General features: G+C 43.5%; 1 protein-coding gene and 1 long non-coding RNA gene across 3 annotated transcripts in view; one reads left to right on the forward strand and one right to left on the reverse strand.

Moving 5' to 3' along the window:
* DENND4C (DENN domain containing 4C) overlaps positions 1-27632 on the reverse strand; it is an 85023-nt gene that overhangs the window by 40393 nt on the left and 16998 nt on the right. Inside the window, exons 2-10 of the mRNA XM_080987681.1 lie at positions 23063-23386; positions 19694-19946; positions 18393-18462; positions 15871-16040; positions 14434-14675; positions 7435-7501; positions 6394-6452; positions 5162-5306; positions 2465-2640 (exon numbers count right to left, since the gene is read on the reverse strand). Coding sequence (XP_080843807.1) covers positions 2465-2640; positions 5162-5306; positions 6394-6452; positions 7435-7501; positions 14434-14675; positions 15871-16040; positions 18393-18462; positions 19694-19946; positions 23063-23367 — 1487 coding nt within the window. The 5' untranslated portion in view covers positions 23368-23386. The remainder of the gene's footprint in view (positions 1-2464; positions 2641-5161; positions 5307-6393; positions 6453-7434; positions 7502-14433; positions 14676-15870; positions 16041-18392; positions 18463-19693; positions 19947-23062; positions 23387-27632) is intronic.
* Positions 618-18254, forward strand: LOC308466820. 2 transcript variants are annotated; one of them, XR_013980981.1, is made up of 3 exons: positions 618-1108; positions 12827-12952; positions 17668-18254. It is a non-coding gene; the product is annotated as an uncharacterized lncRNA (long non-coding RNA). The 2 variants fall into 2 exon arrangements; XR_013980982.1 differs by having other exon boundaries at positions 12827-12927.

Here is a 27632-nt window from a genome sequence, read left to right on the forward strand (position 1 = left end):
TCCCTGACTCATGGCAAGAGACCTTCAGCTTCTGGGGGGGAATTATGTCTCTCTAGGTCAGGTGTGTGGAAATTCCAGCCCATGAACCAATCTTGGCCTGCTGGACTTCCCCGTGAGGCCATTTCTGGGCATGCATCCTATACTATATTTTAACAGAACTCCAGATATGAGAGTCGTTCACAGGTTCCCCAGTATAAAATTGTGGACTAACAGGTTTATCATTGTTTGAGAAGCAGTTTAGGTCTTCTGCTTCCAATGACTTTCTGTCCTGAAAAAAACAAGGTGTTGTTTTGGGACTACCAGGCAAGCTGTATAAGAAGACCCCTGTTGGATCAGGCCAAGGGCAAGACTGCCTAGATCATTCTCACCACCTCAAGCCATGGTTTGGGGTCAGATCTAAAGCAGCCCATTGATTTGTACTAAAAGCAGCACTAACTGTAATGTGGCTTTATCGTTTTGAACACAGGTCTTGCACCAGATCAAGCGCACAGTCACAGGCAAATACATGCAACTAGAGGCTGCACTCTTGCTCCCATTACTCTGCACCCCTGCCTACCCCAATCTGTAACCAAGCCCTCTTCCTTTACACCAGGCCCAAACACCCATCCTCTCACTGCTCCTTCAGCCCCCATCCCAGCCTACCTGCTAAAACCCCCACTCTGTTTCGCCAAACCCCATCCCCCCAGTTTGCTCAGAATTCCCCCCATCCCCTTGCAACTCACTCCAATCCAAAGACCACCCAGTGGCTGCCCCAGTGGTCTCCCTTCCGCTACCTCCCAAAAAACCAACCCGGAAAAGAAATTGTGAGGACTCATATGCTACCCTCCCGAGTGCTGTTAGAACTACATTAGAGCGAACAGTTACTGTATTTTTCGCTCCATAAGACACATTTTTTTCCTCCTAAAAAGGAAGGGGAAATGTCTGTGCGTCTTATGGAGCGAATGTGTAGTCGATCGCTGGCTCCCTTTCCGGCCCCTTGCCCAGGCCTCCATTGTTGAATGTTCTGCAGATGTTTGTTTCCCCAACGATATGGGACTGGCTGTTTAGATTATCTGTCTGGAAATTGTAGAAACGGCTCCCTTTCCTTTCCTAAAGAAGCTGCAGAACTGTGAGTTGAACCCCATAAAAACACGATTTTTTTCCCTTTGCAAAGTAAGCTCAACAACTTTGAGCTGATCCTCAAAAACGGGGCTTTTCCCCTTTGCAAAAGAAGCTGCACAACTGTGAGCTGATCCCCCCACAAACGGGGCTTTCCCCCTTTCCTTCTCTAAAAACTAGGTGTGTCTTATGGCTATGATGGCTTATGGAGCGAAAAATATGGTATTTGAATGGACTCCATTCCCATTGGCTCTGACCATTGGCTCTGCTGGCTGCGCCTTGGTGGGCTCAAGTTCCCCATGTCTCGGAAGGCCAATAACAGCTCGTGGTACAGCACATGACATCTGCGCCTTCAAAGCTCCACCATGTCGTTGCTGGTCAAGCAACAACTGTGTAGCCAGAAGCAGAGGCCAGGACATTTGGACCACGAGATTACAGAATAGTAGAGATGGAAGGGACCCCAAAGGTCATCTTTTCCAACCCCCTACAATGTAGGAATCTCAGCTAAAGCATCCGTGACAGATGGCCACCCAACCTTTGCTTAAAAACTTCCAAGGAAGGAGAGCCCACCACCTTCCGATGCCGTCCACTAACAAATATTTGCCTTTTGGAAGCCAAGACTCGGTTTTCCAATGGTTACTAATCACTGACATGCTTTCTACTGTATCTGAGTTTTTTCCTGTTTTACGGTATTTTTCACTCTATAAGGGACACTTTCCCCCTCCTAAAAAGTAAGGGGAAATGTGTGTGTGTGTTATGGAGTGAATGCAGGCTGCGCAGCTATCCCTGAAGCCAGAACAGGAAGAGGGATTGCTGCACAGCAATCCCTCTTGCTGTTCTGGCTTCAGGGATAGCCGTGCAAAGCTTCTTCGACAACATTTGATTCAGAATATTTCCCCCCCCTTGTTTTCCTCCTCTAAAAACTAGGTGTGTCTTATGGTCGGGTGCATCTTATACAGCGAAAAACACAGTAAGTCCGGGAGCAAGAGCAGTTTGCATGAAGCCACACACAGATGGGCTTCTGAGACTCCCCTCCAAAACTCATCTTAAAAATGAAAGCGCAGCTCACTCCCTCAGTACCATTCACCAAACTACTCCCAAAACTCAGGAAAGGGCATCTAGAGCTACAGTTGGGGCAGCAGGGAGCAGACGGAAACCAAAAAGCAAACAGAACGGCCTAGTATTCAACTCGAATGACTTACAGGAATCTAATGGACTTTGGATCTATTTTAAGGCCAATTCACTGGATTGAATGGATAAAATAAATACATTCAAATTCACATTAATGCCTTAAAACACAGAGAGACATACATACACAAAAAAACAGAGGATATAAACAAAAACTGGGGGGAAAACAACCACTTACATGTACACCATGTTTGTATCTAAGTCAATGCAAACCACATCTTGTGGAGGGTCATACAGATCAAAGTATCGGGAGTCAACTCCAACTATGAATGGGACGGGAGCACTGAGCACCGTTGCCAGAGACAAAGGACAGAGGGGGATGTAGGGACACTGCCACTGAAATGGGAAAATCATCTGAAGGAAAAACGAAAACGAAACCCATGTATTAAAACATAAATAAAAAGTGATGTAACGTCAAGTCATTCTCGTAACACGGACCACCGCAGCAAGAACTGCAGCAGCAACGTTATAGAATAGCAAACTCAAAACTGTATATAAGAGATCCAAATTTGTTGTTTTAATAATTGCCAGTGCTCCTGTAAGTGCAATAAACAGAAAATTTAGCTTCAAGGCAGGTTTGGTTGTATAGACAAAACAGTTAACAAACATCAAGTATCAACAAATGCACAAAAACAGTCAAGAAGCCATTTTGGCATGTATGTGGCAGAATAATTGTGATGATGATGATGACAATAATAATAATAATAATAATAATAATAATAATAATAATAATAATATAGCTCAAATAACATCATCATCATATCGCTCAAATAACAGAAGCATTTTCCCCTTTCAAAATCCCGTGATTTCTTCATGAATAGGAATAGCATTTTAGAAGTAATTCACCATTCACTTTGAGCTGAAGAAAGTAAGAAATGAGATGGTTTGGCCAAGATGCACAATTCACAGGACGAATAAAAGAAATGTTAGAGCTACAGACATGCAAAGGTAGAGGGTGGGAAAATGAAGAGAAAATCAGACATGGCTATCTCTTCTTTTTTGCAACACACAGTTTCTGAAAAGTAGAGAATGCATTTTTTAAGCATTACATTTTTTTAAAGATAAGGGGCCATGTGTCATTAACTTTGCTTAGACTATAAATGGAGAAATACTATGAAAACTGCCTTTGAAATTGTTTTTAAACACTGACTATCATACGCCTTGAAAGAGGAAGTTATATCTTCCCCTTTCAAAGGCACACTGGGATAAAGAAGAATTTGGAGCCCTAAGAGTTCAACTGCATTCTTCATTTCTCTTACCTACGTCAGTGAAACTAACAACCCAGAACCGAAAAAATGATACATAGGTTTTATCCTTCAAGATCACTAGACATCATGCATGTTAAAAAAGGTCATGTTGCATTTAATTTATTTTTAATTCTCTTGAAAACAACATTTCCAAGGGTGTAATCCAGCTGGTGTGCCTTCTGCTGTTATTTCAGTTGAGGCACACATCAATAGAAGAGGAAGGGAGGCGATTTTTGCCTATTCCCTTCCCATCTCCCACAGACCCTCCAGACCAGTTGTGGGGGGATAAACAAAAACTGCCTCCCTTCTGTCACCAGACAGCTCCATTTAATCAAAAGCTGTTGTGTTCATGGAAAGGCACCAGTTGGATAGGTAAAGGTAAAGGGACCCCTGACCATTAGGTCCAGTCGTGGCCAACTCTGGGGTTGCAGCGCTCATCTCGCTTTATTGGCCGAGAGAGCCGGCGTACAGCTTCCGGGTCATGTGGCCAGCATGACTAAGCCGCTTCTGGCGAACCAGAGCAGCACACGAAAACACTGTTTACATTCCCGCTGGAGACGTACCTATTTATCTACTTGCACTTTGACGTGCTTTCGAACTGCTAGGTTGGCAGGAGCGGGGACTGAGCAACGGGAGCTCACCCCGTCGTGGGGATTTGAACTGCCGACCTTCTGATCGGCAAGTCCTAGGCTCTGTGGTTTAACCCACAGCGCCACCCGCGTCCCCACCACCTGTGGTATTCTATCAGTCTAAAGACTTGTTTCAAAACAATTGCCACCAACATTTTAAAAAATGAACGAACAGCTTGCAAGAATCCGGATTATGGATTCAGGACTACCTGAGCTCTCCCAATTTTGCAATTATAAAAAAGCACAATCTGCAATTGTTCAGATGCTTAAACATTCCTTAACAGCAAAAAGCTGTAAAATCACTTAAGACTACTCTAGTATAAAATTCTTCCCCTCTAGGTAACTGAAGCTGAACAATCTACTTCTCCATCTGTGCCTGAGCTGTCCCCATACAAGTAGTAAAAATTACTACTGTATAGGACTTTGCGTATTTCCCCTAGAAGTAGGTTGATCTCTTCAATTGTCATGGAGAGGCAAACTAAGGCCCGGGGGCCAGATCCGGCCCAATCGCCTTCTAAATCTGGCCCGCAAATGGTCCGGGAATCAGCGTGTTTTTACATGAGAAGAATGTGTGCTTTTATTTAAAATGCATCTCTGGGGTTATTTGTGGGGCATAGAAATTCGTTCCCCCCCCCCCCAAAAAAATATAGTCTGGCCCCTCACAAGGTCTGAGGGACAGTAGACTGGCCCCCTGCTGAAAAAGTTTGCTGACCCCTGTATTAGATGGTCAGTGCTACATTAGTTCTGAAAACAGTAGAAAGGAAGAAAGGAAGGAAAAAAGAACAGAGGGCGAGAGGAGGGAGAGAGAGAGGGAGGGAGGGAGAGAGAGAGAGATTCACAAAGCTGGCTAACTTTTAAAACCTTGTACGAGTCGGCAAAATGAAACATGAAAATGTGAGGCCAGCAATAGAATAGGCTGCCTACTGAAATTAAAGGGCTGCTCCAAAGTCTGCAGAAATACTGTTATTTCAGCTTTAAAGGAAAACACGGCATACTTACAGCTGCCACTGCTTCCGCTACTCCAGTCAGCACAGCTGGTCGGAGAGAGTGCAGCAGGATCTTGCCCTCCAGCAGCACAAAGAGGAGTAAAGTGGCACAGTTTTCTGGTCCAAGATTCATGAGCAGAGTGCTGAAGTTTGCTCCACTAGAATGCGATCAGAAGATTCAGAAGCGCAACATTTGTTATTTGTCATTTTAACAGCTACCAACAGAATGCATCATGCCGGACAGCGACGCAAGTCAGTTCTGTCCTTTCCCAGGGCAAGTCTCTGGTTGTGCTGTGGCAGCTCAAGTTATACCCTATGCGAGGTAAGGATGTACTGCCAGATAGACCAATTTCGCCCATCCCCACCCCTAATCATCCTGCTACACTGGGCAGTGGAAGCTTTCGTTAAAAGCACAACAGGATTGTATAGTGGAGGCTAGGGCCAGGCAATATCTGGTTTTCAACTTTGTGACATATCGCCAGCTAAACAATGTGGTACACCGCTATACCACAATATCTGAAATAAGGAGGGAGCTATGTAGGGGCATTGGCTGGCTTCACGGTTTTCCCCACATGATTTTTGCATAACACACAAACACACACATCACAATTTGCAATATATTGCCAGGTCAAAAATTACAAAACTGCTATCACGATATGGACTTCAAACTGGTTTGGGGCAATATATCAATATATCAACCCTAGTAAGAGGCTGTCCACTGGTAAAGGGAAAACCAAAATGTTCATCAACAGAGACATTCAAAAACCGAGATACTACTGTAGTGTGGGCCACTGTTGTTTACCGTGAGGGAAGCAGGAGCGAAGCACAGCAAGGCGCTCATCTCGCTTAATTGGCCGAGGGAGCCGGCGTACAACTTCCGGGTCATGTGGCCAGCATGACTAAGCCGCTTCTGGCAAACCACAGCAATGCACAGAAACACTGTTTACCTTCCCGCCGGAGTGGTACCTATTTATCTACTTGCACTTTGACATGCTTTCGGACTGCTAGGTTGGCAGGAACCGAGCAACGGGAGCTCACCCCGTTGCGGGGATTCTAACCGCCGACCTTCTGATCGGCAAGTCCTAGGCTCTGTGGTTTAACCCACAGTGCCACCCACGTCCCATGATGCACATATAGAAAGTTAATAAATAGATAAATACGCGTACACACACACACACACACACACACACACACACAGTATCTTCAAACATTCCTTTGCTTTTCAGAGTTATCAACTATCATTACCTGAGTGGCAAGGGCGTAGCAACCGGTTGTGACAGTATTAACGTATCATGCGCAGAGAGCTGGAAAAACGACAAATGCACAAATATTAGTGAGTCGGCCGAAAACTCATGTAAGCGTTCTAATCAACCATGTATGAGGCGTGTGCGTCACACGGTACTGTGGGATTGGGAAGACCCTGGGAGGCGTCCAACACACTTGCTGTGGCAGCAGAAGGAGGAGCTTAGATTGCGGAACAGAAATTCTCCTCCTTTTCCTCTCTCTCTGTGCCCTCTAAATCGATTTTGGGGTTCCCCCAACCCTCCAGAGCAGGTTGGGGAGGGTGCAGAGCAAGAATGGCGAGAAGAAAATGGGAAAGTTATGTTGTACAAATGGAAAAGGCTTGTGCTAACGGATTAAGTCTATTATATATTGATTAACTTTCGTGGATAGTTCAGTTGGTTACAGTGAGGTGCTGACAGTGCCAAGGTCGTATGTTCGATCCAGTGCCGGATATAGATATAAGCTAAACAAGCTCTATCTTAGGGCCCCACTCTCTTGGGGGCCCCAAAAAAATTTAAAGGAAAAAACCTGGCTGGACATTTCCAAAATATAAGATAAAAAACAAATAAAATAAAACCTACATACAGTTAAAGCTTAATAATTATTTCACTATTGATATACTTCTTCTTAATTGTATTTCACTATTAATATACTTCTTCTTAATTGTATTTCAGTTCAACAATTACTTTGATAAAGTACATATTTTAGATACCTTTAGATACATATGAGGTCCATAAATTACCATATAGCATATATTCAAAACAAAAAACAGCGACAATTTGTTGTTGACAAAGGACAGCTGGACATAGAAAGGGCCCCATTACCTTCAGGAGCTGAGGGCATCATCAAGCCTAAATCTGGCCCTGATTCAATCCCCATACCTGACAGTCCCTTCCAAATCTATGATTCTACATAAAACAAAGCAATTCAACATGGAAGTCCCACCAGCACTGCAATTGTAAGCAGCATTCCTAGGGCGCTCAATGTATTTCACTTACTTACCTGCACAAGAATTCTTGGTCTTTGGGGAGAAGGGAAAGGTATGTTGTGCATAAAGTGGGATATGTGCCTGTAAAGACAATTATAGATATTTGTCATCTCAAAACCATCAAGTCTGAATTTAAAGTACACTCACTATTTTAAAAAGGATTTTAATATTTTTTAAAAAAATCAAATGTAAACATGCAAAATGAATTTAGTAGCCACGTTCGTAGCACAAGTGAAATTCCACACTGTTTTTAAATGATGCAAAGAGGAGCACTTATTTCAAACCACTAAAGCTAAATTCACCTTTCCAGTTCAGAGGCTTATTTAAGCTGCTAAGCGTCAGCACTTAAAGAGTTAAGCAGTTGCATAAATACTTAGGAAAGATCAAGAAATCCCGAAAGGGTCTTGCTAGATCAAGAGAACCTGCTTTCCTTTGGTAGTGTGCTTACTGAAAAGAATGAGACCACTAATAATTGTTCAGTATTCAGGTAGGTAGTTGTGTTGGTCTGACGTAGTTGAAATAAAAATAAAATAAAAATAAAAAAAATTGTCCAGTAGGTCTATAAGGTGCTAATGGACAATTTTTTATTTTCATTTTATTTTCATTTCAAATTGTTCAGCATGTCACTGGGATCTGCAAGTGAAAGTCAAGTGTGGCAAGACTACTTGCTAGGAGCTTCAAAGTTCTGAAAGATGACACTCAAAGATGACAACAAGAAAGGAATCAACAAACCATCTCAGAAGACAGTGCAGATAAAAATGACCACATGCAGGGAAATAAGCAGAAAACAGGTATACTCCGGAAAGTACTTCAGGGCAGAGAGAAGAGGAAAGATGGATTTGGCAATGCTTTTGCAACTATCTGTATTTTTTAATTAAAAAGGGCACATGTGAACTCAGTTTAATAGAAATCACTAATGTTTAGCTCTCATATTTTTAAGAAATATTTTGATGCAATAATCCTGGTCATTTTGATGTCATTATGGTACTTAAAAGGTTGCTGCTTCCTTCCTATGCTATCATTCAAATTAAAAATATGTCCCAAAATTGACTCCATATACTCACAGCTGCATGACCAAAACAGATTGCCTATCACCGTGGACGTGACTTGATGTTACGTAAGTTAAGAATCTCAAACAGCCTAAACCCACCCAAATATATTTTGCCGTGCTATTCTAATGTTTCTCGGTCTATGATCACTGCGGCCAGGGAGAGGTTTGCTGCCCCATCTAAGTATTGGCTGTCAGGTTAACAATATTATTCAGCTCCCGCACCACTAAGGAATGTAAACTGTTAATACTAAATGTCAGTAACACATCTGTCTATGTGATCCTTAAAAAACCCAAACATACCCACTGGAAATTTCCTGATTTCACATTCAACGCACTATCAGTGTAACATCTATCAATATGATGGCAAATGATTCCAGGCATCTGAGTAACCAGCTAGGTCTGCAACTCTACCCAGAAAATCAAAACCTATATATTGTTCATTTGCATGTTTAGAATTATCCCTTGAAACAACACTTGAGACTAAGGTAAGAAAAGAATTTTCCTCCTTCCTTAGAACATGGATTGAAGATTTATTTTTAAGTTTGTGCTTCCTGCAACAACCATCTTCGCACCTGAAAATGTTACTGCTCAAGAGTTAAGCCTAAGAGCCGACTTAAGCATAGCTGGAAAATAGCTCTGATTTAATTAAGATTGGAGTATGACTTCCTTTGATCTCAAGCCCCTTAGTGCACAAGAAATTGTAAATGCAAGGCTTTTAACACCGTCTCTTTCGTTTCTTTCAGGAGAGCTGCAGAGCATTCCTACTGAAACCTCCATCAGCACACACACACATACAGAAACACACAAACTTTCTGAATAAATCACTTCGGCAAACTATTCTGCTGGCACATACCTCACTTTGACAAATAGCTTTTTATCTTTTCCTATGACCAATGTTATAACGGCGATGAATAAAATCATTCCAAAGTACCTGCAGTTGCCAGATTCTGCACAGGAGAAAGTTCTGAGATTTTAATTTAAAAACAATTCCTTCTCTGCAGGACTTAAGAAAGGCTGTACCTGCCAGAGTCCCGACACCACAGTAATATTAAAGGCACTAAATATTTATTCTATACGTAATCAGGCAACCTTAACAAACTTGCAGTTTATTTAATGATTCTTTTAATTTTTATTTATGGTTTTCCAGAATGCAAGCGTATCTTGGATTCCGAAGTATTTGTATGTTACATTTTTGACAAGAAGAATAACGAGAACCTATTAGCCCACCTTGCCTCCTAGTTTCAGGTAACCAATGGAGAACCATTGTTCATTTGTCCATATTACATTATTATTTTGTACTATATCCTATTTCTTTTTTCAATTCAATAGTCATCTTAGAAGGTCAATCCATAACTATCTGATATCAGGAATCACAAGACAGAGAAACCAGTAGGAGAACACTTCAATCTCCCAGGACATTCTATACAAGATCTCAAAGTAGCTGTCTTATTACAAAAGAATTTCAGAAATAGACTGGAAAGTTGCTGAATTGCAACTCATTACCAAACTTAAAACCATGGAAAGACCTGGTCTGAACAGAGACATTGGATTCTTATCTCTTACATGATGAAGCCATTTTTGGCCATCTCATCCATTGCTTTCCCCCCCTGTAAGACCAATTGCAGTCGTTAACAGTCGGCAACAGGTCTACCACATCTATCAGCCAATCACCCATTCCCACCACCCTTCTGAGTAATACACCTCCCCACCCTCTCACTATATATAAAGGTCTAGAGACTTCTGTTTCAGTGTATCTGAAGAAGTGTGCATGCACACAAAAGCTCATACCAAGAACAAACTTAGTTGGTCTCTAAGGTGCTACTGGAAGGAATTTTTTAAATTTTTTTAATTTTGTTATCCCTGTGTAGCTAGTGGATTCTTTGAGTGGTACTGGTTGCTTATGTAAAGAATAAAACAATGACAAGTATTAATAAATTTGCCTGAGTGCTTGTTTTTGTGCAGGGGTTTTTATTTCTTTTCTTTTTTACAATTTTAGTCTGAGTTATCTTTTCCATTAAAGTTGTGTACGAAATCCTTTGCATCCATTGTTCCAGAGTAAGAATGTTTTCCAGTGGCAGGCTACTGTTTGGCATGCTGCCACAGACAGGCGACCAGTTCTGTAGGTTTCAATTCTGCCTGATAATTCAGATAATTCGGACAACAACCTCTACCAGCTCCATGAAAAAATTCAATTCAAAAACTATTGGGGGACACTAGGTTGGGGAAGGCTGGACACTGGAAAACTGGTGCCAGTGCAAATCAGTAGCAATGGACCAAGCAAAATACAGTATCCTACCAGATTTTTCGCTCTATAAGACGCACCTGACCATAAGACGCACCTAGTTTTTAGAGGTGGAAAACAAGAAAGCAACGCAAACCCCCTTGAGCGAAGAGGCAGGAGTGCTCCGGCTGCGCTCAAGAGGCTTTGCATGGCGATCCCTGAAGCCAGAAGAGCAAGAGGGTTCGGTGCGCACCGATCCCTCTTGCTCTCCTGGCTTCAGCGATAGCTGCGCAGCCTGCATTCACTCCATAAGACGCACACACATTTCCCATTACTTTTTAGGAGGGGAAAAGTGCGTCTTATAGAGCGAAAAATACGGTAAGTCATCTTTGTCTTACAACTCAATTTTGGGTACAACTGTTTGAAAAACAGAGACATCACCTTGCCAACAAAGGCCCATATAGTTAAAGCTATGGTTTTCCCAGTAGTGATGTATGGAAGTGAGAGCTGGACCATAAAGAAGGCTGATCGCCGAAGAATTGATACTTTTGAATTATGGTGCTGGAGGAGACTCTTGGGAGTCCCATGGACTGCAAGAAGATCAAGCCTATCCATTCTGAAGGGAATCAGCCCTGAGTGCTCACTGGAAGGACAGATCGTGAAGCTGAGGCTCCAAGACTTTGGCCACCTCATGAGAAGAGAAGACTCCCTGGAAAAGACCCTGATGTTGGGAAAGATGGAGGGCAGAAGGAGAAGGGGACGACAGAGGATGAGATGGTTGGACAGTGTTCTCGAAGCTACCAGCATGAGTTTGACCAAACTGTGGGAGGCAGTGGAAGAGAGGAGTGCCTGGTGTGCTCTGGTCCATGGGGTCACGAAGAGTCGGACACAACTAAAAAACAACAGTTTGAACACTCCACACACATCAAATCAAACTTATTTCAAAACAAGCATGATTAACCTTAAGATTACTGAGGCTTACCCTCATCAAGAATATATGGAATTGCAGGCTCAGAGATCCATTATATTATGGCCCTTTGGATTGAGCAAAATGCCTCTCAAATTCTTTTTCTGTATGCTAGGTTCAAAATGGCACCATAACCAAGGCTTCCTTGATGGCCGCTTTATAATTATGGGTCTTTCAGAGAATATTCTGAAAGCACTTGAGGAGCCTTTTGGTTTGGACCAAATATTGGTGGTTTTGACAGCACAATCCAATATTGTTTTACTCAGAAGTTAAGTATCACAGAGTTCAATGAGACTCCCAGGTAAAGGTGCTGAATATTACAAACTTAGTTCATCAGATAACATCCCACTGCTTAGCAGTGAGGGCAGGAACTGGATGTGAAAAGGAGAAACACTTCGTTGAAGGTTTCAGCTCTACTTTGTAAACAAAAGAAAAACTGTCTTGAAAACTTAAATGAAAACCATTATCTCAAGCAGCAGTAACTGAATACTTTTGGTTCTTGTTGCTTAAAGTGGCAAAGGAGCTTATGAATTTAAAGGCTTCTGTTTACCCCCAAACAGCAACAAAATTATCTTCATTTGCACAGCACTCATTTCAAATATACAAGGAAGCTCACTATCTTTTTTTAAAAAGCTTTTAAATTACTTTATTGAACTTTTTAAAAAAAGCAACACAAAATCAAAATCATCCATAACAAATAAACATCAAAGAATCATCAGTATCTATTACACCTTATCACTGTCGTCTTCTAGTTCCATTGACTTTCTGTCAACTCCATCTAGCTTTAAATTTATATTTATCTAGCACACTGTTTGTGTCTATTTTAAATAATTGCTTAGCCAAGATATTGTAGTTTCTTAAAACTATTCAGTGTATAACAGAAGCTATTCAAAGGCTGCCACGGATTTTATATTGTCACAAACTTTTATGTAACTTTTAAATAAACTCCATTTGTTGAAAAATACTATCAGTGGTTCTGTTGTCACGCAGATATAGACAAACATGGTTATCACCCAGGAGAAAGAGGGCAGTGCCATTCCTACGTCTAACTTCTCTCTCTCTGTTTCTGAGCCACTGCCTGCTCGGATTCTGCATCACTGAGCTCCTGATGAGCTGTAACGGAAAGAAACTAATGGCATGAATGTTTTCCTTCCATGCTGTTTCCAGATCAGGGGCTCATAAAATGGGTACAGCAAGGCTGGGCGATGACTAGAGCACAAGGGGTGAAAGATGTCCTGTGAAGTTGACCAAGTGCAAGAGGAATGATGGCGAGGCCTCCATCGCACCCTCAAGGTGACACCCAATGCGGTTTGTTTGCACTGTTTGTTAACATCTCCTCCAAGGCGTGGCGTTTGGGACACTTTCAAAACCTACTGGTGGTGGCAGTTGATAAACAGATGGCAATTCTAAATTCACTGCAGCTTCCCACCTGCAACTCATATACTGTAGTTTTCCGTGTACAAGACAAGGGTTTTTTTTACTGTAAAATAATGTTAAAAATTGGGGGTTGTCTTATACACAGATAGTGCAGAGGTGGGGAGAGGGGCTACTGGTTGCAGCCACGAGCAGGAGCTCGTCAGTGGTGATTTGGTGGGTGATTGGTGGCTGCGGCAAGGGCTGCTGTGGATTGGCTATCGCTGCAGCAATTGGGCGTGCGATTGCAGGCTGCTGTTGGCAAACAGGCAGACACTTGGTGGCTTCGGTGACGCTTGCGATTTGTAGCGTTTGTCGGTTGAGTTAGTGATTTTTGGCATTCTCCCCCCCCCCCAAAAAAGCTCAATAACTCTGGGCCATCTCCCCCCATTTTCTTAAATTGGAGTCCCCCAAAATAGGGGTCGTCTTATACATGGGGGCGTGTTAAACACAGAAAAAAAGGTACACGTTTGTGGCACTTGTAGAACTAACAGTCAGCATTTCCAGTCCAGAGAATGAAGTACTGATATTGCCATGGCTATTATGGCAACAATAACTTAGTTGGTGATGCCAGATTCTGGTCTGTTCTTCTGACCTTTTAACGCAAAGCTAACAGGAAATGGAAACGGAAGGAGGCCACATAGCAGCAGGTTTTGTTTCTTCCCTAACAGCACACCAATGCACAGCGGGACACAACAGGAGTTCTCCTCCACCTCTGCTGCTTTCACTTTGAGATCTTCAAGCATGCAAGAGTATAAAAAGTAAAGGTAAAGGGACCCCTGACCATTAGGTCCAGTCGTGGCCGACTCTGGGGTTGCGGCGCTCATATCGCTTTATTGGCCAAGGGAGCTGGCGTACAGCTTCCGGGTCATGTGGCCAGCATGACTAAGCTGCTTCTGGCGAACCAGAGCAGCGCACGGAAACACCGTTTACCTTCCCGCCGGAGCGATACCTATTTATCTACTTGCACTGTGACGTGCTTTTGAACTACTAGGTTGGCAGGAGCAGGGACCAGAGCTCACCCCGTCGCAGGGATTCGAACCACCAACCTTCTGATTGGCAAGTCCAAGAGGCTCAGTGGTTTAGACCACAGCGCCCCCCGTGTTCCTATAACCAGCTCCTATTTTGTGCCATCCCTATCCTACAGAAACTTCTACTCACATGCAGCACAAGAGTCAAAATAAAACCCAGATGCCTTTTCAGTGTGCAGTGGCTTGGCAGTGGAAAACCACAGCAGTAATTCACAGCGTGCGCCACAGCTTAGCAATAAGAATACCAGAATGAGCACCTTCGCATAACCGTCCCTCATTTTCGCAAAAGCCGTGAAAACAAGGAGCAGACTTGGATGACTTCCTACTTACTTTTCAATGGGAAGAGGATGCGGCCCAGACACGGAAAGCTTATAAATGAACATGAGGAATTTTCGGAAGGCTTCAAAGAACGGCCAGTGTGACAGAAGGCAGATGCACTTGTTGGAATTTATGGATTTTGAGGTAACCACTTTTCTCTCGACAGCTGTCAGGAGGCCCAACTGCATGTGCTGCTTTTCCGACAGCAGCTCTCGTGAGTAAGGCTCGTAAAACTGGATAGCAGCGCCGTACACCTATAGGAGGGGAGGGAGAGCCACGTATATAATTACCTCCAGCAACTGGAGGAGAAGGGAGTTATCTTGATTCTCTAAACATGGAAGGAAAGAGATATTCTTCTATCCGCCCACTCCCAAGATTGCTAGAATACACGATTTAGGTAAAGCACAAAGTGTGATACAACAGTGCTATAGGACCCCAAAGTGAAATCAGTAGCTAGTATGCCAAGTTACAAGGAACCAGGCAGAGGGCCTTCTCAGTAGTGGCACCCGCCCTGTGGAACACCCTCCGATCAAATGTCAAAGAGAACCACAACTACCAGACTTTTAGAAGATATCTGAAGGCAGCCCTGTTTAGGGAAGCTTTTAATGTTTGATGTATTACGGTATTTTAATATTTTTTTGGAAGCCGCCCAGAGTGGCTGGGGAAGCCCAGCCAGATGGGTGGGGTATAAATAATAAATTATTATTATTATTATTATTATTATTATTATTATTATTAGGGCCCATTAACATTGCGAGAAGTGAAGTTACAGGGAACCAGGCAGAGGGTCTTCTCAGTAGTGGCACCTGCCCTGTGGAACACCCTACTTTCAGATGTCAAGGAAATAAACAACTACAGTCATACCTCTTGTTACGTTTGCTTCAGGTTAAATCTTTTCAGGTTGCATCCTGCGGCGACCCGGAAGTACCAGAAAGGGTTACTTCCGGGTTTCGCCACTCGCGCAGACGCTCAAAATGACATCACGCGCATGCACAGAAGCGGTGAATCGCAACCCGCGCACACACAGACGCAGGTTGCGTTCTGCTCATGTTTTGAACGGGGCTCCAGAACGGATCCCATTCGCAACCAGAGGTACCACTGTATTTGACTTTTAGAAGACATCTGAAGGCAGCCCTGTTTAGCGAAGTTTTTTTTAATGTTTGATGGTTTACTGTGCTTAATGCTTTTAATTTGTTTGAAGCTGCCCAGAGTGGCTGGAGAAACCCAGTCAGGTGAGAAGCATATTATTAACAACAAAAACAACAACACCATCATCATCATTTCTGGAGTAAAATATTATCTAACATGTATATTAAACCGGGATGCAATATGACAATTTGACAGGTCAAGGAACTATGCAGGTTTGGCTTTGATATGCAATAAGAAAGGAAAACAGAAGATTCTAACTGTGACATATGAAAACAGAATGCTACGGTTCTCAAGACATACCTTTTCTGCACTTGAGGCAGTCAGAACAAATGTTGAGAATACAGGCAGCGGGTATTTGGTTTGAGGGTCCCAGCATTCAATGGTGGCCCCCATTGGAAGACAGAAGAGAGGTACAGATTCTGATAAGGGGAATGACTCATAGTCATCTTCTGGGTATCTGAATATCAAGCCTTTCCAAAGGGAAAACAATGAGATACAAGCATGTTTCGCGTTATCTTACTCTGTATGGAGATAACAGAATATACGTATAGAGCAATGTTAAATGGCCATGGTCATGTGTTCGAGCCTCATTCTGGGCGAAAGATTCCTGAATTGCAGGGGGTTGGAAGAGATGAGCCTCATTGTCCAACTCCACAATTCTATGATTCTCCCACATTTGAAGGACATTCATCTTAGCCAGGGATGGGGGCACAAAAATGGGACAGGGGTCCTTCTCTTTTTTGCTTCACCAACTCCAGGCAGGCTGAGGGGCAGGAGGGTCAAACCCTTTGGGGGATCTACAGGGTTTGGGATCCAAAAGGTTGCAATTCTCCTGCTCCTCACCTGAAGTGCCCTGTTTTGAAGCCTGGCAACGCCTACTGATGGAAGGAGAACCAACAGCTGGAGCTTATAGCCCACCTAAGTTGAAGCCTCTCCAGGGTCGAACCCACCAGTACCACCAGCGCTCTTTTCTGCCAGCAGAGAAGACACCATAAATCACCTTACCCCATCACCAGTGATCAGCACCAGGGAGTTAAGGGTTGCACTCACAAAGTAAGAAAAAACCTGGATAAGGCTGTATGGTATCAGGAGCAAAAACCCATGACTAATCCACATAACGTGATTGGAAAGCATGTTGCAAAACAAAATTCAAAACCATTATGTTTTTTTAAAAAACAACCATTTAGGCAGCCATGTATCATGAACTTCTACTTCTAAGGGAAAATTTGACTTTAAGCCATAAGGGAGGCTGCATAAAAGTTCCAAGCAACGATTGGATCACCTTGGATCAAATCTATATTTCCAGGTGTCATAAGAAAGCTGCAGAGATAGAGCAGGATAGTACGCACCCTGGAAATGATCTCTTTCAGCTTCTGCCTTCTGGAAGAAGGTACAGGGTTATAAAGACTAGGACTAGCAGCCTGAGAAACAGTTTCAATCCAAATACAATTTTGGCTTTAAACACAGTGTAAGGTAGTCTCTATGGGAGTATATTGTATGTAATTATGGGATATCAGAGTTTTTAGGGGGTTAACCAAGCTGGGATAGCCGAGATAGCAGGCGTGTTGGTTTTTGAATGTCTGGTGTAGATTTTTTCAATTTCGTTGTTCTGTATGGGACAATGACAATAAAGATTATCGTATCGTATCGCTTGTGCCATTCAAAACGGTTACATTATAAATTCGCCCCGAAGGAAAAAGCCAACACCTCTATGCTCAGTGCTTTTTGCTATGGCACGCTGGAACATTAAAAAACAAGCTATTGCGTTTGCCCATTTGCCTTAAGGAGTCAGAATGGTTGCACTAGCTGAACCTCTGGAACGGATGAGCAGGGAGGAAAAAGTCCTGTTGCATCTGCTGGCTCAGTGCTAACTGGCCAACGATTCCATGCCGACAGGCCCGTTCACCTTACCCCATGCTTCTCATGTTGTTATTTTGTAAGGAACTCTTGGGGTAAGAGCAACATCTTGGGGCAATAAACAGAGTTTCCCCAGTTATTCCTGGCTGCTGCTCCTTCACGGAACTGTGAACACACTTCCAAGCTTCTCCATCCATAGTCCTTTCTGGCTTTACAATTTCTAATTCATTTATTTTGCAGATTCTGCAAAATTCGCTTCGGTTGAAATGAAATCCAGTGGGTAGAATAGTGTTCTGGAGAGACCCGGGTTCAAATCTTCACTCGAGGTGATGAAAGGAATAAAAGGGGGCAGGGTGCAATGAGAAACCCACGTACACTGCTCTGAGTTCAGTGGAGGAAGGATGGCAGAATACAAAGAAAAATGTATAATCAAACGTCTTTATTCAATGAAGTGGATGGTGTTTAAGGTGGAGTAGTGGAAGCTCTTTGGCATCAAGAAATCCCAGCCGGCAAATTTAGTAAGCAGCAAAGTAATTTAAAGTAAATTTAAGGTAAAGGTTCCTTTGACCGTTAGGTCCAGTTGCGGACGACTCTGGGGTTGCGCGCTCATCTCGTTCTATAGGCCGAAGGAACCAGCGTTTGTCCGCAGACAGCTTCCGGGTCATGTGGCCAGCATGACTAAGGCGCTTCTGGCGAAACCAGAGCAGCTCACGGAAACGCCATTTACCTTCCCGCCAGAGTGGTACCTATTTATCTACTTGCACTTGACGTGCTTTCAAACTGCTAGGTAGGCAGGAACAGGGACCAAACAATGTGAGCTCACCCCGTTGCATGGATTCAAACAGCTGACCTTCTGATTGGCAAGCCCTTGGCTCTGTGGTTTAGACCACAGCACCACCTGCATCCCAAAGTAAATTTAAATCAGTGCTAATATTATCTGCAGTATATGGAAATAAATAACTTACCAGCTTTGTATGCAATGGAGTTCGAAGCTGGAACGGACTTCTTGTAACACAGGTATACACTGGAACCCCACTGCGAAGGTACCAAAAATTAGATCATCACCGAAGTCAGTGCGTGGGAGAAAGAGAAAGCACCAAACATCACAGGAGAACGGCTTGCCTTTCAAAACCCTCCCAGAGCGAATTGCATACCAAAAAAATTGTTCACGCCTGCACATATATCAGTGGCCGGATTCTACTGAAACAGCAGTTCCTCCAAAAACAAAAGAAATTTGGACCAATTTGACAAGGTAAAAAAAAAAAAAAAAGGAAATTAAGAAGAATAAACTAACTGGATCCACACCAGGGTGGTAAAGGTTTTCTTTTTTAAAAAAAATATCTTATTAATTTTTCATGAAGAAAAAAACTTTGCAAATGTTAACATAAACCATAAGTTAGTTTATCAACTGACTTTCCTGTCCTCCCCTTTCATGGTTTCCATATTCACCTTTAAATGTTGCATATTTCGCCTATGCTATTCAATACATTCAATTTACCCTATTTAGAACGGCCTCCGCTTACGAAAATAGACATGTAAAGTATCTCAGCATAGTGTTTTATCTCCTCTTGCTTCACTCCTGATCTGTATATTTGTGGTAAAAAGGGAAGGAAAGACTAGTTCTGCTCTGTCTTGTATGGTACAGTTTCAGGGACTCAGAAAAGTGCTAAAATTCAACCCCACACCTATATGTTCTAAACTGGATTCTACTGACCCTGTGCCTACACTTCAGTAGCGTTATCTGAAAAACTGCTTTGGAAAGGCGTTTTACTTTTATGTATATCACCACAAACACAGCAATATATTTATTTTTAAGGCACTGGGAACTTTTGCAACTGGCTTATAACTCACAAACGAAGAACGCCAACAGTAAAATCACCTTCTTTCACTTCCACTTTAATAGCTCGGCTGTTATTCATGACAAAAGTAAAAGCTACTTTTTATCACTATAACACCAGCAATCTTCCAAAGTTCAACTCTTCCCTCCTACCCTGTTCTTAAGAGAGAGAGAGAGAGAGTAGTTGGCTATCTCATAGATATGGATTCTGGCAGCAGAAGTGGAAGAAGGAAGAAATACAGGGCTGTGGAAAATGAAGTGACGCAAACTGTACTCAGAGTTAAGTACACTAGGTAAGAGTGCAATAAATACTTTATTATTATTATTGGAAAAAAACATTTTTAGCAGAAGCAACAAGCCCCAAAAGCATTTCTGCCCCCTCACCCCATTACAAAGCCAAAGTTTCAGACGACAACGTATTAATCTCACCATGCCACAATTCAAATTCTTATCAACTTTGCAGAATGTATGAGGCGGGGTTTCTCCTTTGCTGGTTACAATGACGCAGATGTCGGTAACGGCCAAGGAGTTTTGGGGTCGCACCGGGGGAGCCCTCCGAAAGGTGATGAAGATTCGCTGGGAAGTTGCTGAACTGTTGTTGACGTTCGCGCAACGGCCGTAGGGAGTAGCCTGGATCACCTCACAGCCTGGGATCAAGCGTTCCTTCCCTTCGTATAAAACTCTGCAAGCAGGGAGGAATAACGGACACAGGAACATTTCACACACATAGTACCAAATTATTTGCCAGTGCACTATTATAGAATTCTATACCCTTCTCAACAGGATCCCTTTCAAGCACAAATACAGTGGTACCTCGGGTTACATATGCTTCAGGTTACATGCGCTTCAGGTTACAGACGCTGCTAACCCAGAAATAGTGCTTCAGGTTAAGAACTTTGCGGAGGGGCCACTAGGGGCGCATCGGAAGATGGCTGACAATAACATCTCTCCAACCCGCACAAGGTAATTAGGAGGCTGTGATGGGAGTAAATAGCCTCCCTACCCCCCCAAGTTTGTGGGGGGGGGGGCTGCCCTTGCCTGCTGTGCCCTATACCACCCCCGAATTTGTGGGGGTGGGGGCACTAGGCAGAATGCCCTTGTGCGGATTTCTGCGCTCCTGGACGCTGTCTCTGATCCGCGCCTCTAGCTGCAATAACTTCAAAAGAAACAATTAGGAGGAAGCGAATGCACATATTTCAAGGAAGGAGGGGGAGTAACGACTGCTAACTGAAGAGATCTCTGAAAAACAAGACGAGTCGGAGGAACAAGAATAAATCATGAGAAGACTCACCAAGGCTCGGTATGGCAAAGGGACTGGATGGGGGAGGGGAAAAAAACTTTCCTTTCTTTTCTCTATGTGATTAACCAAGAATCCCCCCCCCCAAGTCACAAGTCAGAAATGCCGTTTTAATGACTGTGTGGAGATAACTTTCTAACCAAAGCATGTTTTAAGAAGACCGTGGAAAGTATAAGAGCTTTGGAATGACGCAGTAAAAACTACCGTCGCCATGTTGGCAAGTTCTGTCAGAGGACTTAAGTCTGGGAGGAGGATTAGAGCTGCTTTTATATTGTAGGTGAGACTCCTCAGAGGGACTTAAGAGCGACAGATCTGCGAGATGGAAAGAGCGATGTTATTTATGAAAGCGATGATATATGGAAACTATCTTGATATGAGGATTGGACGTACGGAAAAATTCACACAGGATTATAATTGGTGTTTATCAGCTTAAGGAGATTATCAGAAGAGATCATAAAGAAAAAAAGAAAAAAATATACGAACAAGATGAGATGTGGAAACAGCAAGATAAGACTGGATAGAATTATGAACATTATTTGGACTGATTTGGACATTAACGCAGTAGCAAGATGATCGGAATCCCCCTTCGGAACTTGAAATATGGGTCCCCTCAACAAAAATTTAAAATTCGGCTTTGTAATTCGGAATTTATGTGATGTGATTTGATTTGATTGGTCGGTTAATAAAAATTATTATTAAAAAAAAGAACTTTGCTTCACGATAAGAACAGAAATCGGGCTCTGGCGGCGCGGCGGCAGCAGCAGGCCCCATTAGCTAAAGTGGTGCTTCAGGTTAAGAACAATTTCAGGTTAAGAACGGACCCCCGGAACGAATTAAGTACTTAACCTGAGGTACCACTGTAATGATTCTCAAGGAATACCGAAAGAATTCCCATTGACTGCTGCTTTTCCATGAAGACGGTTTTGCGAAGAGCATTGTGGAAACTAGAGATGGGCGATATCTGGCTTTCAACATAGTGATAGATCACCGGCTAAGCATTGTAATTTTGGCTGCACCTGTTTTTGTGATACGTTGCCTCTGCATGAGGCAGGAGAGAGCTAAGCTGGCCGAGTTAATGGGGGCTGCAGGAATCAAGAGATGGCTTCACGGTTTCCCCCACATTTTGTGTGTGTGCGTGCGCTCGTGTGCTATGCAAAAATCACATTATGATTTGCTATATATTGCCAGGCAAAAAAAAAAAGATGAAACTGATATCACAATATGGATTTCACAACAGGATTTGGATGATACCGTATTTTTCGCTCTATTAGATGCACCGGATGATTGAACACACCTAGTTTTTAGGGGAGGAAAACAAGAAATAAGAAAGGAACGCAAAGCATCCTGAGCTAAGAGGGAGCGCTCCTCCATCTTCACTCAGGAGGCTTTGCGGGGCTACCCCTGAAGCCAGGAGAGCAAGCGGGATCGGTGCGCACCAATCCCTCTTGCCCACCTGGCTTCAGCGAAAGCAAGCCTACTGGCTTTCCTCCCGCAAGAGCCACACGCTCTTTAAAGGGAGCGTGGCTCTTGGGGGCTTTTCTGGGAGGTGGGGGAAGGGCAGCCCTTCTCCCTCCTCGGGAAAAGCCCCCACACGCTCCACGCGGCTCTTTAAAGGGAGCGCTGACAGAGCCTCCCACCTGCATTCACTACATAAGATGCACACACATTTCCCCTTACTTTTTAGGAGGGGAAAAGTGCGTCTTATAGAGCGAAAAATACGGTATATCACCCAGCCCTAGCACACATCATGACCTAACACACAACATCACCAAAGCGCAGCTTCTGATTGGCCTCCTGCAGCCAATCGGAAGCTGCAGAAGCCCCATCGGACGTTCGGGTTCCAAGGAACGATTCATAAACTGGAACACTAAATTCTGGGTTGGCGGCGTCAAGGAGCCAAGGTATGACTGTACTTACATTCTTTCAAACATGTACAGTTTTGGATAGGACAGGCTGTCAGGAGTTCCAATCCTGAAGATCTTTTTTTTAAAAAAAAAAAAGCAAAAGCACAATTTTATCTCCCACACTGATGCAGCTCAACGACTAACAGGTCCTTTTCTGAGCGTACGTTTCCGAGCACAATTCAAAGTGTTGGTGTTGACCTTTAAAGCCCTAAACGGCCTCGGCCCAGTAGACCTGAAGGCGCATCTCAACCCCCATCGCTCTGCCCGGACGCTGAGGTCCAGAGCCGAGGGCCTTCTGGTGGTTCCCTCATTGCGAGAGGCAAAGCTACAGGGAACCAGGCAGAGGGCCTTCTCGGTGGTGGTGCCCGCCCTGTGGAACGCCCTCCCAGCAGATGTCAAAGAGATAAACAACTACTTGACATTCAGAAGACATCTGAAGGCAGTCGTGTTCAGGGAAGTTTTTAATGACATCTTAGTGTATTTTTTGTCTTTGTGGAAGCCGCCCAGAGTGGCTGGGGAAACCCAGCCAGATGGGCGGGGTACAAATAATAAACTATTATTATTATTATTATCTGTTTTCACCGCAGCACTGCTCACCCGATGTCTGTAAGAGGCGGCTTGTCCCTGCTTCTCTTGTAACACAGAAAGAGCTCCGGACTTTTGAGACTCCCATAGTTCAGGTTGGCCTGAAGTGCTGTGGGGGTTGCTTCGACACAGGTGTATCCCTCGGGAACGGTTTCTCCCGCTGACTTGATGATGATAGCAAGATCTGTGATGGGAGCTTTGGGGCCAACCGACTTTGTTTCAGAGCGATTTACTTCTTGGTCCAGAAGCGTCGACGTATCAGTGAGTCCAGCCACTACGAAATAGTCCACCACTCTTGGGCCTTTATCCTCTATCATAATTGTGCTGGGGGGATTCCTGCAAATTATGAATGGAAATCAGGTTAAGAACCATCTTTTTAAAAACAAAAACAAAACAAAAATGTAGTAATTATTCCAGGCACACATGATTCCGAATGAAGATGGTAGGTCTCTTCTAATTGCATAGGTAAGAGAATAACAGGAGAGTCATTTATTACATGAATCAACCCTTAAGGCATGTTCACTATCCCAAAAGAACCTAGAGCACAGGTAGGCAAACTAAGGCCCGGGGGCTGGATCCGGCCCAATTGCCTTCTAAATCCAGCCTGCGGACAATCAGTGTGTTTCTACATGAGTAGAATGTGTCCTTTTATTTAAAATGCAGCTCTGGGTTATTTGTGGGGCATAGGAATTTGTTCTCCCCCCCCTCAAAAATATAGTCTGGCCCCCCACAAGTTCTGAGGGACAGTGAACCTGCCCCCTGCTGAAAAAGTTTGCTGACCCCTGACCTAGAGGATGTTGATGGTGAGATTTCTGTGAGCAAGGGTGCCGGAATTCTGTCTCTTCTAATTTTATTCCACCCCACCCACCCCCAAAAAATAATCCATATTCTAAAAGCATGCATTCTCATCTCTTTTGCTCAGCAAAAAAAAAAAAAAAAAAAAGGCGGGGGGAGGAGGAAGAGAAGAATCAACCTGAACTTATACATCAAGGTGAGTTACATGAATTCAGATCATTGGTCCATCTAGCTCAGAATCGAGATCACAGGCAAATATTTGCTTGGGGGTTGAACAACAGAGGAAAGGGTTAAGAAACCTTTTGTGCTCTGACACCTGAGGTTTCTTAACCCTTTCCACTGTTGTCAAAAAAGGTTACTTATGTATGCCATAACTGCAGCCCGTGTATTGTTAAGCCCGAAAATGGAAAATGAGCAAGGTCCGAACCAAAGAGGAATGGCAACTTAAACTGATGGAACATGCGCAGCTTGTGGATCTAATTTATAGAATAAGCAGAACATTCTTTTAAAGGAGATTGGGAAATGTTTATTGAATATACGGGGGGAAATTGTGTACACTTGAAAACGTTGGCAGCTTTAAGATAAATCCAACGGTGTAAATAAGTTTTGATGGAAGTAATAATGGTTTAGTTTATATAAAATATGCAGGGATTTATGCTACGCAAAATGAACCAAGGAAAGAGAAGAAGGGAAGTCATTAATATTTTAAGGTTGTTTAAATGAATATTCTAAATTGTAAAAAGAAAAATAGTTTGTGTGTGTGTGTGTGTGTGTATAGAAAGAAACCTTTTGTGCCCCTTCTAACCCTTCAAATTGCAGCAGCGCTTGTTTTAAAACCACATTAAAAATATTCACAATAATTTATGTAATTTGTTCCTCTGGCCTGAAACCAGAAGTCTCTTAACCGATTTGCGGTTAACCGCTTTGCCCTGTCCAACCATCCCCAAAACTGCTATGCTGCATAGAGGCTACTGTCAACTTTTAAACATGAATGAATCTGGAATTATTCTATTCCTTGTAGATTTATCCATGGTGTCTCAGAAAGGAGTCATCTGAAACTCTCAGAAATAAGTCTTCCCTAAAATCTACCATTCCCCCCGCTGCTCTTCTTCGTGATCTCCACCTCTAATCTCAAAACCCCCTGTAATACTGCAAGTTATCAGATTGATGCTAGAGGCTCTTATGTAGCTCTTGTCCAAATCTATGACTGCTAATGCAAGAAGGGACTCGTCTGAACAATGATTTAGAAGAGCAAGCATCACATCAAATAAAGAAACTGTTAATGCAAGCAGCCTCTGTTCTAGGAAAGCCCTGATCTATAGGTAATGTAAAGGTAAAGGACCCCTGGTAGGTTAAGTCCAGTCAAAGGTGGCTATGGGGTTGCAGCACTCATCTCGCTTTCAGGCCGAGGGATCCGGTGTTTGTTCGCAGACAGCTTTCCGGGTCATGTGGCCAGCAGGACTAAACCACTTCTGGCGCAACGGGACACCGTGACGGAAACCAGAGCGCATGGAAACACCGTTTACCTTCCCACAGCATCGGTACCTATTTATGTACTTGCGCTGGTGTGCTTTTGAACTGCTAGGTTGGCAGGAGCTGGAACAGAGCAATGGGAGCTCACCCTGTCGCACGGGTTCGAACCGCCAACCTTCCTATCAGCAACCCCAAGAGGCTCTGGGGTTTAGACTACAGCACCACCCGTGTCCCTATTCCTGATATACAGACTGGGTTGTCACTGGCTTATTGCTCTCTTTCAAAACACTACAACCAGGGGACACCAAAGACCCAACATGTTATAAAACTGAAGATTCCCTCCCACATTCAAACATACAACTGACTGTCAAGTTTTGTGAAGAAGAAGATGAGTTTGGATTTGATATCCCGCTTTATCACTACCTGAAGGAGTCTCAAGGCAGCTAACATTCTCCTTTCCCTTCCTCCCCCACAACAAACACTCTGTGAGGTAAGTGAGGCTGAGAGACTTCAGAGAAGTGTGACTAGCCCAAGGTCACCCAGCAGCTGCATGTGGAGGAGCGGGGAAGCGAACCCGGTTCACCAGATTACAAGTCCACCCCTCTTAACCACAACACCACACTGACTCCAGTGTGACATCAAAAGCAGCGACTTTTCTCTCAATTTATTCATCAAAAACTCCAGTAGGTTCAATTTATTCACCAAAAACTCCAATAGGTTCAAAGCACTGGTAGAATTAACCCATCAAGCATCGTGCCAACATCTAGCAAGAGATAATTAAAACATTTTCCTGCCTTATTTTTAGCACCCCTTTCTTCTGAAGACGTGAAAGAGCACCCATTCAGGTCTTTCTACTTCTGCTCAGGCGGCCTCAACAGACATACCAAGGGTTATTTGGGCGGCAGCAGGGGGCAAGTCCGTTCCTGCTTAACAGGAAAGATCTCCCTTAGCAGTTAATTCTCCTAAATTCTTGATAGAAAAGACATCATTCTTCTTTCACACAAAGCCACAGCCCAGGCCCTTCTATGGGATGCTCCCCAGTTGACTCCTCTATGTGTAACTGAAACATATGCGTGTGCATGTGTGTGTAAGGTATTTTATTTACACACAAACAAACCTCTCAGTGAACAGGACACACAGATAAGGAAGATTCATGCAACTGCGGTTGCAATATTTATAGATATATCATAACTAAATGGGCAAGTACCATAGAGACACAGAGGCCTACAAATGGGAACAAACACTCATCAGATTATAACAAACAAGCCACTCCAGCTTCAAATTGTGTAAAATATTCCTTCAATAACTGTTGTCATTTAGTCGTGTCCGACTCTTCGTGACCCCATGGACCAGAGCACGCCAGGCACTCCTGTCTTCCACTGCCTCCCACAGTTTTGTCAAACTCATGTTCGTAGCTTCGAGAACACTGTCCCACCATCTCGTCCTCTGTCATCCCTTTCTCCTTGTGCCCTCCATCTTTCCCCACATCAGGGTCTTTTCTGGGGAGTCTTCTCTTCTCATGAGGTGGCCAAAATATTGGAACCTAAGCTTCAGGATCTGTCCTTCCAGTGAGCACTCAGGGCTGATTTCCTTCATAATGGATGGATTTGATCTTCTTGCAGTCCATGGGACTCTCAAAAGTCTCCTCCAGCACTATAATCCAAAAGCATCAATAACTACTAACATGTTTAATATCATATATATATATATATATATATATATATATATATATATGCACAAAAGCTTGTACAGAGCAATGGGAGCTAACCCTGTCACACGGATTCGAACCACCAACCTTCCAATCAGCAAGCCCAAGAGGTTCAGTGGTTTAGACCACAGCGCCACCCAAACCTAGCAGTTTGAAAGCACGCACTGCAAGTAGATAAATAGGTACCGATACGGCGGGAAGGTAAATGGCGTTTCCGTGTGCACTGGCTTCCGTCACAGTATCCCGTTGCACCAGAAGCGGTTTAGTCCTGCTGGCCACATGACCTGGAAAGCTGTCTGTGGATAAACGCTGGCTCCCTCGGTCTGAAAGCAAGATGAGCGCCGCAGCCCCATAGTTGAATTTGACTGCACTTAACCATCCAGGGGTCCCTTAATTTTCTTTTTATATATATTCAAATTTTAACCAAAGCAGCGGTATTTCTCTGCTCCAACATTGAGCTTATAGTTTCACCCCAATCCTGCCAGTCCTTTCCAATGCCCAACTGATGAGCGAAGTTATGACGAGGTAGCAAATGGACGTTCTAAGAACTGGGATGGCTCCAAACACGGCCAACATGTCCATTCACAGCAAATACATATGCAGATT

This window comes from Podarcis pityusensis (genome assembly GCF_964106645.2).
Source record: "Podarcis pityusensis genome assembly, chromosome: 17".
Taxonomy (NCBI): Eukaryota; Metazoa; Chordata; class Lepidosauria; order Squamata; family Lacertidae; genus Podarcis; species Podarcis pityusensis.